Below are 15,174 nucleotides of genomic sequence, written 5' to 3'. Positions count from 1 at the left end.
GGAAGTGGGAGGTAGGACTCTCCCTCCCCAGAAGAGGAAGTCTGGAAGACACTGGAAGCAGGAGCCATTGCTGCTGGAATGTGAGGGTTGGGTTGGCTTTAGACAGATTGAAAGGGAAGGGCATTGGTGGCACAGGGACCAGCATAGTCAAAAGCCAGACAAACAGAGGGACTGAAGGGAATTCCCTAAATGAGAGCTAGAGGGTGGGCACAACTGGAATGGGAAAGTTGTAAGCAGGAGAAAGTGGAGGTTGACATGATCAGCTTTGCTTCTTTAAAAAGCTCTACCTTTGGGATCAACCTCACTCCCTTTTCTCACCCCACACAGGAATAGAATGACAAATTGAACTTTCATACATTATAAGATGATGTTATACACAGAACATGGGAAGTTAAAAATCACCTTTCTCATTTTTTTTTTAAGCTGAGCCATCCTGCCACCTGTTGGCAGCTCAGCGGCTGCTCAGCTCAGGCCAGGAATCGAACCGCTAATTGCTCAGAGCTCACACTCTTGAGTGAGCTCTTAACCAACTGAGCCACTCGGCCGGCCCACCTTTCTCATTTTTAAGGGAATAGCTTTATTTAAGGAAAATTTTTTAGGTATAAATGCAAACTGTGGGCATACAAAGAAAGTCCCAAAGTACACAATGAGAGAAAAGCAATTAAATTGGGACTTGTTAAGAGGGCTTTCACATATTTTTTAAAATGAGTTCTATATTTTGAATTGTAAGGCATAGAGATAATTAAGCTGCTCTTAAGAATACCCTCATCATTACTGACAGGCATATGCTTGGCTTGTTTCAAGGTAATAAAGTTATTAAGAGAAGAATTGATACTGCACCCTAATTTTCTTTGTTGATATTTTATTTCGAATCTTCCTTGCTTTCTTAACACACAGCAAGATGCTTGCTGGTGAGCAGAATATAAGAATGAAAGTCTAGCCTCTCTCCCTGCACCTTCTTTTGCATCTAAATCAGTGGTTCTCAACCTGTGGGTCGCTACCCCTTTGTGGGTCGAATGACCCCTTCACAGGGGTCGCCGGGTATTCATATGTGGGCATATCTGCATGTGGGCCTGGAGACCGGTGTCTCGGTTCCTAAGACCATCAGAAAATATGTGTTTTCCGATGGTCTTAGACGACCCCTGTGAAAGGTTGAGAACCGCTGGTCTAAATTTTCTGAAATTCTGGAACGTATGGTATTATACCAAAATGAATTCTCCCTTAACCCTTTTTTTTTTCCTACTAAATACATCATTCTTACCTTGAACTTTGGACACTCTGAGTGACGCAAGGTGCTATCTTGTGAGCTTCTGGCTATTCAATAGCTGACTTAGTTATTTCATTTATTCATCGTCTAGGCACCTTGCTCTGTCTGTCCTTTTTCCTCTTGTTAGAGCTAGAAGGAACCATTTCTCCATACCCAGTTTTATTATTAATTCAACCATGCAAAGCAATAGTATCAGACTGGTCTGGTGTTTTTGTAGTTACCTCAGGGAGAGTTTCCTGCCAGAGGAGATAAACTACAAGCACAGCAGAAATTTCAGACGTCGGTATGGATTTGTAAGGTCTTCTGCGATAATGCTCTTTCACATAGATTTTGAACTGCCTGAAAATTCAGGCCAGACAAATGTTTTTCACCCAGACTACCTGGAGAATTGAGTCAACATTACCTTGGCCAAAAAGATGCAACTCTTTCATGTGATGTTTAAATGGGAATTTTAAGCTTTGCATACTGTGGTTTCATGTGTCTGTTCTCAGTTGTGGAAGTAATTTAAAGAGTTAACAATTTTTTAAAAAGTTGAACTTCCCAACATCAATACCATCTCTTTAAGTATTCTTAGATAGACACACTGGACAGACTGTGATGGACAGCTCAATTTGCCTTACCTCTGCCCCCCACTTTTGGTTTGCTTGTTTTTTTCTAAGCATTTTTTTGGGGGAGGAGAAGTAATTCTTTTTCCAATCTGCAATTTCCCTCAACCCCCAGCTTGGCTCTTACGGGGAAACATTGTGAAGTTTTGTGTCAGAGCTCAACGCTTCCAAAATAGCCTAAGCGAATTACAAGCGATCAATACACTAAATAATTTCAAACTACCACCTCCCTTAATCTTTCTCATGTCACGCTTCCTTTTTAACCCTTCACCTCTTCACCCTCTCTTGCTTCCTTTTTTTTTTTTCTCTTTTATCTCAGATGGTGGCTCCAATGCCAACACTAACTTGCAAAACCAAACATGTAAAAATAAATCAATCATGGGGGAGCAGGCAGGGTGCAATATGCAAGGGGAGGCATTTTGGACCTTTCTTTCCTTAAAGGAAGCTCTTAATTACTGATGTGAACAAAGTCTGCCCTCTGATGGCATTATTTAACAAAGCAAATCAGCTCTTGCTAATTCTATAATTTAGTCATGTTTCCACATCTTGTTTCTAAATGTTGACTTTGTTTTTATTCTCATTAGCAAAGTGATCCATTTCAATTTTGTGCCCTGCAAGTCTTTTGTAGTCATGACAGAAGCCTCAAACTTTGAAGAGAACACCCAAATAAAAATTGATATTAGGGGTAATTGAACACTTTCTTTACCCACTTCAACATAGCCCAGAAGTGTGCTTTGAAATGAGAGCTTTCTCTCAGTTTATCCTATTTAAACACAGCTGCATTTGTCTTCCTAAAATGGCGCCCTTTTTCTCACAGTTCTCTTTTCACTCTATAGTGAGTGGACCTCTGCTGCCACATGAGCCTACATGCTTTGTTGGCCAGTCAAGGATTAGAATAACCTTGACTTTCCCTGAGCTCACCTCCCTGCCCACTAGGAAGGACCTTCCTCCTTGTCACCTACTTACTGCCTGCCTTGTCAAGTCATCCAAAGGTTGACTTGGATTCCTCTCCAAGCAGGAACCCCAACTCTAGTGACTCAGCTGCCCTCCTCTCTTCAGGCAATTTGTCTCATTTCCTGCTTAGTAAATGCTTCTGCCCTTAGGACACACCAGGGAGCAGAGAGTAGCTGAGTCTCTTCTGGTGTTTTGTGATGGGAGACCCTACCCTGGGAAGCGAAGGGCTGAAGTGTCCACTGTACAGGACACTTGTGAGGATAGAGGGCAGACCTCCCATACCATGGCTGGCCCATTACTGGGATTAGCTTCCAGCAAAGAACCATTAAATAACCGCCTCTACCCTCCTCCCCCTGCAGGCAGCTCTTCATCCTGCCCCTCCACCCCACAACAATCATGACGACCATTTTCATGATGACCTTTCTCTTACTTTGAAGTGTCTCCTCCCTCACTGACAGGGATCAAAGCTGTGGGCCTCTAGCCTGGGGTACTTTTCATTTTTAATGTAGGTAACAAACAGTACAAGGATAATCTCTACTTTCAAGCTAGAGGTTAAAAAGAAGACATATTTGAGTAGACTTGGTGGTTCCAGGGGCTAGGAGGAGGGGGGCAAAAGGGAGTTATTATTTCACAGGCACAGAGTTTCAATCTGGGATGATGAGAACGTTCTGGAAATGCATGGTGATAATGGTTGCACAATACTATGAATGTACTAAATGCCACTAAATTGTACACATAAAAATGGTGAAAAGGGTACATTATATGTTATGTATAGTTCACCACAATTTTTTTAAAAAAAGATATACTTTCAAGAACTGTTTTCAGTCATAGAAAACACTGCTGCAGTAAGAAGATAAAATAGCCTTCATTCTCCAGAATAATTCTGGTCTTAAGTCTTATTATTTAATACATGCAATAAGATCCCAGGAAGGATACCTTTAACATTTTGATGAAATATACCTAAAATTCTTACCCAAGTGTTTTGTGTAGTGGTTATTGGAAAGGTGACTAAATGGTGTTGATGAGTTGGTTGATTGAGGTAGGAGTGTGGGACAGATTCAAGAAAATGCCCAGAATAAGGTATTTGTGAATGCATGAAAAAGTGAGAATCATTTGGTTATTCCTAGAGAATTACATGCTGCTGTAGATCTTCATGTTCTCATTAAAAAAGTAAATAACTAAAAATAATATTACAAATTTGCAGAGGGTCATATGGGGACCCACTGGGGGATTAAAGAGTTGGTAAATATGACCTATGAATACATGAATATCAAAGAAATTAGAAATACCTGCTATTTTAGGATGACTTAAAAGGAAGCTTCAAATATGCAGTAGTTATTGTAGTTATTGTGTGGACACAGGATGTGTTGTTAAGTGAAAAATAAAATAGGTCTGACTCCTCTACTCTAATGTATGCATAAGACAGAACTGTAGTCGCCACAATTTTTTAAGGCTCGATAAAGACCAAATTAGAGCTACAGATTACACATTGAAGGGAAAAATATCTCAAGACAAATGCTGACAGAATTTTTTAGTAGAAACACACACACGAAAGTTAAGGAAATTAGAATTGAAGCTGACAAGGTGAAAAGTGGTAGAAGCACATGAACAAAAGCTAATCTTTTGTGTGCAGCGGATCAAACAAAAGGAAGATAGGAATTTTGGCTGCGTGTAACAGATTCCTCAACTGTTAGGTTGACTCATAGGATGGACTTCACAGGGAGGCTGTGGAATCTTCTCTCAAGGGTTTTAACAATAAGGCTGAGTGTTGGCTACATGGGATGGGGGGTGGGGGTGGGATACAAAGCATCCTCACTCTAGAATGCAGTCAGCAGTAGGTTCAGGTGACCCCAAAGATCTTCTAAGGGTGACCAGGAGTTCTGACCAGAATTTAAAAATTACTGAGAGGAGAAAGTGATCATGAGAGTGAGAAATTTATATGCCTCCTCTGGCACTGGGACACAGGGTGGTAGTATTCTGGCCTCTTTATTGTAACTGACATGCCACTCTTGATTTTGGCAGTTTGGGAGGGAGCTGTGTATCCTAAAAAAGAGCAAAGATTGGCAGGCTGAAACTATTATCGCTACTGCTTTCTGGAAATGGGGAGATATTTATTAAACACCTCTCTCACAGAAATTTGTAGAGAGAGGCTATTATATTATCTGACACTTAATAATAAATTCTTAAACCATCTAAAACTTCTGTTTTGGAAAATAATTCTGGAATTTTTGCATTGGGTTACAATGTGCAAACAGAAGCAATTCACTCATGCTCAACAAGCCTTGTCAATCATGACGTCTCTAGCCTTCAAGGGAGGATGGCTGTGACCAAACCGAGAACCATCTCATAGTGGGAAGCTGTGATTGGTTCACGTGATTGGACAGTTCTGCTAATTATAGTAATAGTCAATTCTTCACATGACACGGAAGTACAATGGATGTTTTTAAGAGCATGATGCAACATGCTTTGTCTTCCTAATTCTCTGACATTATTACTTTAGTTGCTAGTTATTGTAGATATGAAACACAATTTAATTTAAAAGAGGAAGATACGTCTCAGGTGATGGTGGTTAGCTGGTGGTTGGCACAGCTGACTTCTGGGACTAGTTAGCCATTGATCAAGTTGCATGAATGTCACCTTGTGTACATCTGCACACTGACAGGATTCATATTGGCACAGCTAACCTTTCTCTCGTGCAGTGTGTTTTCCAGTGTTGTGTTTTCAAAGTTCCAGAGTATCATTCACATGTCCTGGGGCCTGAAATTCTACCATTGGAGCATCATTCCTTTTTGTTCCCGTGGATTCTTCTCTCTGACAATTCCCTATAAAAATGCAAATAAGCTGGGGACAACGTTATATGAATTAATACACAAGAAAGGATTGATGGCTGTATGTCTACTTTCCTCTGGCAACAGAGCCCTGTGATATTGGCAGAAACCTACAAACTTGGTAGCCTATACCCAGGCATTCATGTCTTCATTGGTTGGGCACCTACTGTGTGCCGTGCTCTGTGCTCAGTGACATTGTTCCCAGCTTCAGGAGGCCGACAGTCTGATGGGAGAGACAGGTGTACACATGAGGCCCACAATCTGATGGGAGAGGCAGGTGTACACACAGTGCTGGAGAGAGGGCTTGGAGCCAGAAGACGGAGGGACTGGCACTGGAATGGAGCAATTGCTGAGGGATGTGACTGTAATTTGGGGCTGGATTTTGAAAGGTGAATGGAGTCTACCAGCTGGAGAGAGGTGGGAGCAAGGTTATGTCAGCTGGTTTTCTCTGAGCCCTTTCTGACCCCTGATGGAATGTCTAGCCATCATCAAAAGGTCATGGGGTCACCAGACGAGAGAAGCCTGCAGGTTCCTCAGGCGGTCCCCAGAGCAAGCCCTCTGTCCAGAGCCTGGAGTATTCTCCCAAGCTCCTCAGCGTCACTGCGTTCAGAGAAGAGGGAGGGGTCCTTAAGAGAAATGCAGCCAACCTCGCCATTTTGTCTTGGGAAGGCCTTGTTCTTGGGCCAGTATTCAGTGCATTTGTCTGATCCCTTTGTGTAAATGATTAAAATGGAGTACCTAGTATTTGTTATATTTTTATCTACAACCGCTTGCCACCACTCAAGGGTAACTAACTACCCCAACTTTTGTTGTGTTCATGAGATTGCTCACATTCTTACTTTCATTAACTCTGGAATCTTCTTTCCATGGTTCAGAGCATAGATTCTAAAGCCAGACCACCTGTGTTCACATCCTGCCCCAGCCATACGTGACTCACCCTCTCCCTGCCTCCGTTTCCCGAGGTGTCAATGGGGATAATTACGGTTTCTACTCCACTGAGGTGTGTGAGGCTTCTGTGAGTTGGACACATTAAGTATTGACCACAAGGTAAATAGTGAGCATTTAGGAAATATTGCCTATTATTAATCCACTTACTGCAGAGCTCTTTACCTGAAACTGTCTAAATTAGAATGTAGGATAAGTCCTGTTTCATCCGGAAGGCATTCAGAATCTACCAGTCAGTTGAAACATTCACTGAGGGCCAACCAAGTGAATACAAATCTAGTACAGCCTGGCCCGCCCTCCAGAACCTACAGCCTAGTGAGAGAACAAGACATGTACCCTCTCATTGACTGATACTGTCATTTGTATAGTACTGTGGTTCCAGCTCATCCTCACAGCCTCTCAACAGGTCCCTGGACGGGCTTTTTCTGCATGATAATAAAATGTCTGTCAGGAAATACCTCTTGCTGATTGAACTGTTCACTGGTACCTTAGCAGATGGGATCATCTGAAGATGATATGATAACCTAGAGGGGAAGCTATAAGCAGGCTTTATTTTCCTCCAGAACAGATGGGTTGTAACCAGCTCCACATTTGTGTGCTTATGTTAGGTTTGGAGGAGACCAGCCTGTCTATATCAACATCATCAGAGATCCCGTCAACCGGTTTTTATCTAACTACTTTTTCCGTCGATTCGGAGACTGGAGAGGGGAACAGAATCACATGATCCGCACCCCCAGCATGAGGCAGGAGGAACGCTACCTGGTAAGTCCTGTTGTGTCCAAGATGTGGTCTCTCCCCTCCCTGGGAGCTGCTCCTCGGTGCTGGGAAGCTCCTCCTGTGACATTCCGTGGCACCTTCATGGTGCTCCGTGTGGTGAGGACACTTCCTCAGGGAGGAAGTTTTTACCAGTGAAAAATTGATCCGGATGACCCAGATCCTAACGAACACTTTCTCAGGTGACTTTCTAATCTTGTTTTTCTCGGTTTGTCTTTAGTGCTAGAGTTTAGGTCCCTGAGAAGACACAGTCTTTCCTAGGGAATCCGACCATCACTGTTGTTCTTTAGATGTGTTTGGGGATCTCTCTTGGAGGGTCACAAATATGTTCTCTTACCTCATCCCATTCAATTCCCATGGCAATCCTATGGGGGACGGGTGTTTTCAAGTGAGGACCCTGAGACTGCAGAAGGATGTGGAACTTGCCTAAGTCATGTCCCCAGTAAGGGGCACAACTATGACTGACTGTGTCTGTGTCCTCTTGACAGCACAACAGAATTAGGCCATCTTGGCAAATATTGTTTGCTTTTTCTGCACCTTGTTTCGGGACCCTCAACCCCACAGGATGTTGATTTTGACCTCAGTCACTGGTTTTAGGTCACAGCATTGGTTTTTTTGTTTTGTTTTGTTTTGTTTTGTTTTGTTTTAAGAGCTGGTAGCTGCCTTTATAGTGTGATTTGAGAGGTTCTGGGGAAATTTCCCCACCTGGAATTCTACCCTTAGAGATTTGCAGGGGCCCTCTTTCCAAATGTAAGCACTGGGAGGGCCTATGTCAGATTAGCTCATCAGATCTTTCTTTGGCAAGGCCTCACTCAGCAGGAGAGCAGTGGGCTCCCCAGAGCAACAGAGGGAGAAATCAAGGAGCAAGGAGTGGATGGGGGTGAGGGGGCCATGAGGGACACGTGAGGCCTTTATGACCTTGTCCCAGCCTGACCCGGTTAGGAAGCCGTTTTCTTGTTCAAAGGATAGTTTATTTGGAAAGAGACGATCTATTGCCTTTTTTTGGTCATAGTTGAAACTTTTTATTTCATCTCCTTGGTCCCATTAGACCCTTGAAATAAAACTGCCCCCTTTCAGAGCCTGTCCTCATTTTGGCAAGCCTGGGTGGTCAGTTGTTTGACTCAAAAGAAGGTGTTGTTTGTCTCAGTAGGCGCAAGGCCGCTGTGAGGAGACCCCTGGCCCCTCAGTGAGGTCTCGCGTGGGGGCGAGGGCCTGAGAGGCAACCAGCAGGGTGTCCCTGTGCCTCAGGAGGCAGAGACGGCAAGCCACCCCCTTGGGGGACCAAGCGAGGAGGCCTCTCCCTGCACACTGCATGCACACAGAGTCCCTGGTGCTGGCCTGAAATGGGTCTACTGACGTACCCACATTATTCTCCATCTCGGCGCTCTGAAGCCACTTTCTTTACCCAGTTGCCAAAATTCAGACAGATCTGCTCCTGGCCCTGAGCCTTGCAGAGCTGCTTAGCATACAGCTGAGAGAAGGCTAGGGCCTCCAAGCCTGCTCGGGGAGTAAAATATCATGCGATACTCCGTGGTTTGAAAGAATATGGAAAAGGGTAAAGGGATCATAGGATTTGCAGGGTCCCTGGAGATCATGAGGAAACTCGTTTTACGGGTGCAGGAACCGGGCCCAGGACTAGGGGTGTTTTTGGGGTCTTCCAGGAGTGGAAACCAGGCCTCCTGTTTCTACAACTGTGTTGCTCGATCCCTTGGACTTTAGGGTTCACTTCCTGAATGGTGAAGGGAGAAGAGGACTGGGCCAAGTTCCATGCTTTTTGAGCAAAATCATTAAGTCTGGCATCGTCCACACATCTTTACAAAGACATCGCTGTTATAACCATTTTTTTTTCAAATATTTAAGCGTCTTATAGCTATTCTCCATATTTTCTGGAAACAATTAGCTTTTCTACAAGTCTCCATTGCTTTCCAAACCATTCTTCATTTGTATTTACTAGAAAATAATCTTCAAGTGAACTATTGCTAGGACGGACGAAGATTCAGATAGAGCAGCCACCCTGTGAAAAGGCAGTCCTCTGAGGGCTCATTTCTCTTTGTCCAGAGCCAGAAACTTGGCTCCCGGGTGCAGAGGTGGCTGCCTCCTTTTTTGGTTTTAGAATCACACGGTAGGGCAGACCTGAGCCCAGGCACACTTGGATACGTCCCAGCACCCGAGTCCTTCTCCAGCTGGAGCCCAGTCTCCCGTATCTCCGGGGCTGAGAAATACCTGGCACTCAGTGCATAGCTGATGAGAGAATGAATGACTGCTAATGAAAAGCAAGTGCTGTGATTTACCCGCGAGGGAGAGCATCTCATTCCTGCTGAAACCACTCCCTTTCCCAGCCACTGAGTTCCTTTGAAAGTGAATTTCTTGAGCTGCCATTTCCACTCTGTCAGTCACACATGTGCATGATTTGTACTTGCTGTTTGCCGAACGCCCCTGCCTCTGGAAGTTTCATGGCGAAATATTCGGCAGAGATACCATTTGGCACTTTCAAACTCCGAAGATGGTCAGGTTGGGCTTCTCACTAAACTTATTGACACGTCACTGGGTGATCCCCATTTAAATACCAGGATGAGAGAGGAGGACATTTTCCCAGGGAGAAAACGGCCGCTGTGATATTGTTTATTTGGCCTGGCTGTAAAGCATGGAAAGTAATGCATGTTTAAAAGAAAAGATGCGTAATTTACAGCTTCTTAGTTCGTAAAGAATTCAGTGAATCATGTTGGCCCAGTTGGATTGTGGAGAAGCCTGAAAATAGTCCAACGTTAGGAAAGGTTTTCAGAAAGCTATGCATTTCCATCTGCTTGAAAGTTTTGGACTTTGAACGTTCTTTAGCTGTGGAAGTGTACATATAAAATACTCATTTCTGGAAATTTCCACTCTTGTCTGACCGGTGGAGGCTGTCCTGTGATTGAAAGCTCAGGCTTTGCTTCTCTGTCCCTATAGCATCATTTTTCATAAAGAAAGAAAACAAATAAGAGATTTGGATGATCCACTGTTTAAGTATTTCAGTAAAAATGTATGTTTTCCAAATCTTTGATGGTAAAAAGTAATGTTCTTTGTCTCCGACTAGTTCAGATTTGGCTTATGATTGCAGGCTGAGACACTGGCCTAGGACACGGAGTGCTTATGTTCCCTCCTCAGCTGCCCTCGCTGGGTGACTTGGCCTGTGATTAAGTCCCTGCAAAACCTTAACTTTCTCCTCTGTACAATGGGACCATATTACCTACCTTGCCTCTGTCTCAGGGTTGCCAGGAGAATAAACTGAACGCCTTACACAGAAGTGCTTTGAAAGCTAAAACTCTCCTAAACATGTTTTGGCATGATGCTTTCATCCCTGGCTCTGTCAGTGGCTGCATGTGACTTAAAGGGACCATTTTTCCTATGGGGGTGGAGGTGGCAGCTTCTCTGCTCTGGGGAGTCAGCAGGGGTTGCTCTGCTCATGTGACTCAGGCCACACTGGGCCATGCCCTGAACCTTCTGCTGAGATCTCAAATGGCCCCACTAGACCCCGTCCCCTAGGAATTTGTTTCTAAGGAAACTGCTTCTCTTTGTGTTCCCAACAGCTGGAGACAGTTTTGATCCCCGCCTGCTGGCATCCATTTGTCTTGAGTTTATTTACTTGGAAACCTAAGCTGGTGTAGGCATGAGGTTGTAAAGCTACAGAAGCAGCCCAGCCTCACCCACCAAGGGTGGGGAGGAAAGGTGAACTGGATCCAAAATGCTCTGACATGCTTGAGGGAGCTGTGCAGAGGACGAAGAAGCCCCCACTTGGGAGAAATGTCTTTGAAATCCATTGGTCCTGAGGTGTGTCGAAAGCAGAGTCACAGGGGTTTGTAGAACCAAAGGCCACTTCTGGGGGTTAGCAATACCTGGGAGCTTCCTGCAGACAGAGAAGGTGATGGGTGTGATGGAAGGAAGGCAGGGGGAGGTAGGAAACAGCAAAGGGATTTTGGAGAAGAGGAGAAGTCATGAGAGTGGCAAGCTTGGAGCCTGGTGAGGAGAGCACAAAATGCAACCAGCCGCCACCGGGGAGGCCACCCAATAACCACAGCCATGCATGTAGCATATCACAGGTTAGCGTGCTTTCCCCCATGTTTGCTCATTTATCCTCACAGCATCCCCTGGTGTATATATTAGAGCTGACTGCTTTTTGGAGGCTGGAGGGGAAGACCCGTGTCTTCGTTTGTTTGGGTGGTTGACAGAGTCCGTGTCCTATGGCTGTAGGGCTGGGATCCTGTTTTCTTGCTGGTTATCTGTTGAGCACCCTTCCCATTTTCTACAGGCATCTACACTCCTTACAATGTTGTCCGCTTCCTCCATCTTCAAAGCAACCAGTGGCGGGTTGAGTCCCTGTCACGCTTCCAATCCTTCCTCCTCCTCCTTCTCTCTCATTTGTCTAACCCAGCTGCGAAGGCTTCTTCGCTTTTGATGACTTATGTGATTAGATTGGGCCCCCCTGATATTCCAGAATAACTACCCCATTTCAAAGACTGTAGCCTCAATCACATCTGCAGAATCCCTTTTGCCACACAAGGTACCATATTGACATGTCCCAGGGATTAGGGAATGGACATCTTTGGGGTCCATTATCTGCCTACCACAGTGTCACCAAGGACTGCTTCCTCAGTGGGTACCAAGGGGACTGGTGGGAAATGTGAGCATGACAGGCATTTTGAACTTGCCCTGTCCCATCCACAGATGGAGGGCCCACATCTGTTTCCCACCATGCCATGTTGTGTAACAGGCACTATAAGAGGAACTGAAGATAAAATGTTGAACAGAAATAGATCCTGGGTTGGTCCTCATAGAGCTCAGAGTTTGACAAAGGAGAGATTCCAAAACCACACAAATGCATGTGAAATAGCAACAGTATCACATCCTGCAATGCAAAGAGACATGGCACTATTCAGGCATAGAATGGGGTAGTCTGGAGGTCACAGAAGTGACGGATGAACTAAGAGCTGAAGGGAAAGAAAAGGAAGCACATTTAGACATAGGGAACAGCATGTGCAAAGATCCTGTGGTAGGAGAGAGCATGGCGAGCATGGAGGAAGAGTCAGGGAAGCAGGAACAGGGCAAGCCGAGGGAGAAAGGAAAGCTCTGAGTTCAGTAATGTGGGCCGGCAGGGGCTGGGGCCCAGAGAGCCTCCCAGGCCCCGTGAAAGAGCACTGGGGAGGCAGTAAAAGATTTAAAGCAAGAGCAGCATGTGTACATGGATCCTGAAACTTACATTTTGAAAAAAAAAAAATTAGCTACAGCATACAGAGTAGCGAAGCGCAGAAGCGCTCTTGCACATATATAGCTAGCCCCGTTCATCTGAGGCTACTACAGTGATCCTAGAGTGACATAAATCTGGGAGCCGGTACTTACGGGCATCGACCATGTTCCAGGAGCAGCTGCAGGTGGGAGCAGAGGTGGCGATGGGGGAGCATTTACAAATAAGTATAAGATACCTCCCAGTCCTCCCAGTTGCTGACTGCCTGGCTAGCAACAGAAGACCCAAACTTGAAAGGCTTAACCCCAACAAGAAGAGGGATAATCCCTCAGTGTAGCAGCATGGGAATTGTCATTGGCTGGGACATGTTTGATCAGCAAAAGAATGGTGCAGACACCTACAACCTGAGAATTCAGGTGAGGAGAAAAATCAGTGAGAGTTGGGGGTCCTTTGGAGGAGGCTTCCTAGATGAGGTGGGAGCTCAGCCGTTAGGGGAATGCAGATTGAAGCAGGAGTAAAGGCCCAGAGGACCACAGGAGTGGAGTGTTCTGGCAAAAGCCTGAGTGCCCAAGGCTTGCTCTGTGGTGAACCGCCCAGCTTGGCTAAAACAGAGGGTTTAGGGAGGCGAGGAGCTTGCGGCAGTGAAGCAGTTCTCCAGATGTCCCAAGATGGGGAGGCAGTGCAGCTTCCCTGGCTGCCAAATCAGGTTTGCCTGGCCTGCTTTCTCCAGGGAAGGTCCCATCAGAGGCGTCAAACCCAAGGGCTGCCAGAGCACAGCCAGGTGCATCCTGCCGGCCACCTGTCAGCTGAGCTCATCTGCTCCAGACCCCGCCCTTCACTGTGAGTCAGTGGCTGGGCTGCAGCTGCCTCCGCAGCCCTGCACCCCTGCTGGGACAGGTGGCTAGTATTTACCAAGGCCTTGTTTCTCAGCCTGGCAGCTCATGGAATCACCTGGGGGGGAAGGGGGGGGGGCTTCAAAAACTATAGATGCCTGTGTCTCACACCCAAAGATTCCATATTAAGGGGTCAGGGGTGCAGCCTGGGCTTTGGGATGTTTTAAAAGCTCCTGAAGTGAAGCCCTGTGTGTAGCTAAGGCTGAGAACTACTGAGGAGTAACAACACATCCGTTCTCAGCTGTGTTAGCAGGAGCTGTTTACAGTGAGAGACACGTCCTGAATATCTTCTAGAAGCTTACTTTCTGTATTCTCTGCCCATTTGGAAAGTTCTACATTTGCCTTCCCCTCAGAAATTTTTCTGTTTATTAGGCTTTTAAAAGGCATGTGCAAATAAATGTCATTAAAGAAGTTTGATGGGATAGTGTAAGATTTCTTAGTTTACGAATACTCTGTATATGTCTTAAGTCAGACGTTCTTCTAAATTGAAGTGGGTAGCATTTATTATATAGAAACCAGAGTATATTATACTGTATACTTAAGATCTCACTTTAGGAAGCCATGCTTTAGGCAATAAAACAGAGAGTGAACACTTTAATAAAAAAAAAATATTTTGGCATGAGGCCATATTTTTATTTGGTTGACAAGGCATTTGGAACTTATTGCCATCTTCAAAGAGATGTCTGTCACTCTTTAAACGCAGGCCAGTTCATACAAATACATATGCAAATGCTAGATAAAAAGACATGGTGAATAGAACTACATTTTATATTTCCTGTAGTCAGGAAATATTCTTTAAAATAAAGCTTTTTAAATGCAGTCAGAGAGCTCGCTTTCAAAGAAGCTATAGGGTGAAGTTTTACATAAAGTGAAAAACTAATGGCTCAATTTATGTGTGTTAAAATTTTGAGTTTCAGACCCTACACTAGTTTTTAAGAATCTGGCACACCTCTCTCGTTGTCCTCAATTTGCTTTGCCAAATTGTAATATTTTTTTTTCTGCCCAACTGTTTTACATACACAGTAAAAATTCCCCAAAGGCAGAATGACCTCCAAATGTGTTCTTAAAAATATTTTGCAAAGTCTGAAGAGAGACAGGAAAAGTAAGTGTAAAACATCTAAGAGATTTATTGGAGTCTCAGCTTGAATCCTAATTGCAAATACTTATGAAAATGTCAATATTAACATGAAATAGCTGGCAGTTTTTCTAATAAATGTAAATTGAATTAGATAGTGTGTAATTGGAAAAACGCTTGCTTTGCTTAGGCTCTCTCAAAACAAGTTTCAGACTCTGTCAGCTGCTGCAACCTTGCCCTCTAACGGCTGGAAATCGAAGGGCAAGACTAAGCATTTTTTTATTTTCCAATTTTATTGAGAAATAATTGACATACATCCCTGTATGACTAAACACTTTTGACTTCAAGGAGGATAGAAACTAAGATGAGGGAATGGCCAACCATTTGTCACCATATCAAGGGCCTCTTTCCAAAGTGTGGGGCACAGTGCAGGTGTTAGCGTGAACACAGTCTTAAAAGGCGACAGCCCGATGAGGGCTGAGGGATGGGGAGCCAAAAGCATGCTCCGTGTCTTGGAGCTTCAGAGCCATCTTCCACAGAAACGGGTATTATCTAGATGCCTGATCTTCTGAAATGCAACGGAAAGGTCAAACTCATGTCATGATATTAAAAAAT

At 44.6% G+C, this 15,174-nt stretch overlaps 1 protein-coding gene across 1 annotated transcript in view; it reads left to right on the top strand.

The window, feature by feature from the left end:
* UST (uronyl 2-sulfotransferase) overlaps positions 1-15,174 on the top strand; it is a 289,355-nt gene that overhangs the window by 188,674 nt on the left and 85,507 nt on the right. Inside the window, exon 5 of the mRNA XM_019638972.1 lies at positions 7,208-7,361. Coding sequence (XP_019494517.1) covers positions 7,208-7,361 — 154 coding nt within the window. The remainder of the gene's footprint in view (positions 1-7,207; positions 7,362-15,174) is intronic.

Source organism: Hipposideros armiger, unplaced genomic scaffold (genome assembly GCF_001890085.2).
Source record: "Hipposideros armiger isolate ML-2016 unplaced genomic scaffold, ASM189008v1 scaffold_41, whole genome shotgun sequence".
Lineage (NCBI taxonomy): Eukaryota > Metazoa > Chordata > Mammalia > Chiroptera > Hipposideridae > Hipposideros > Hipposideros armiger.
This window is presented reverse-complemented; position numbering and strand designations above follow the sequence as displayed.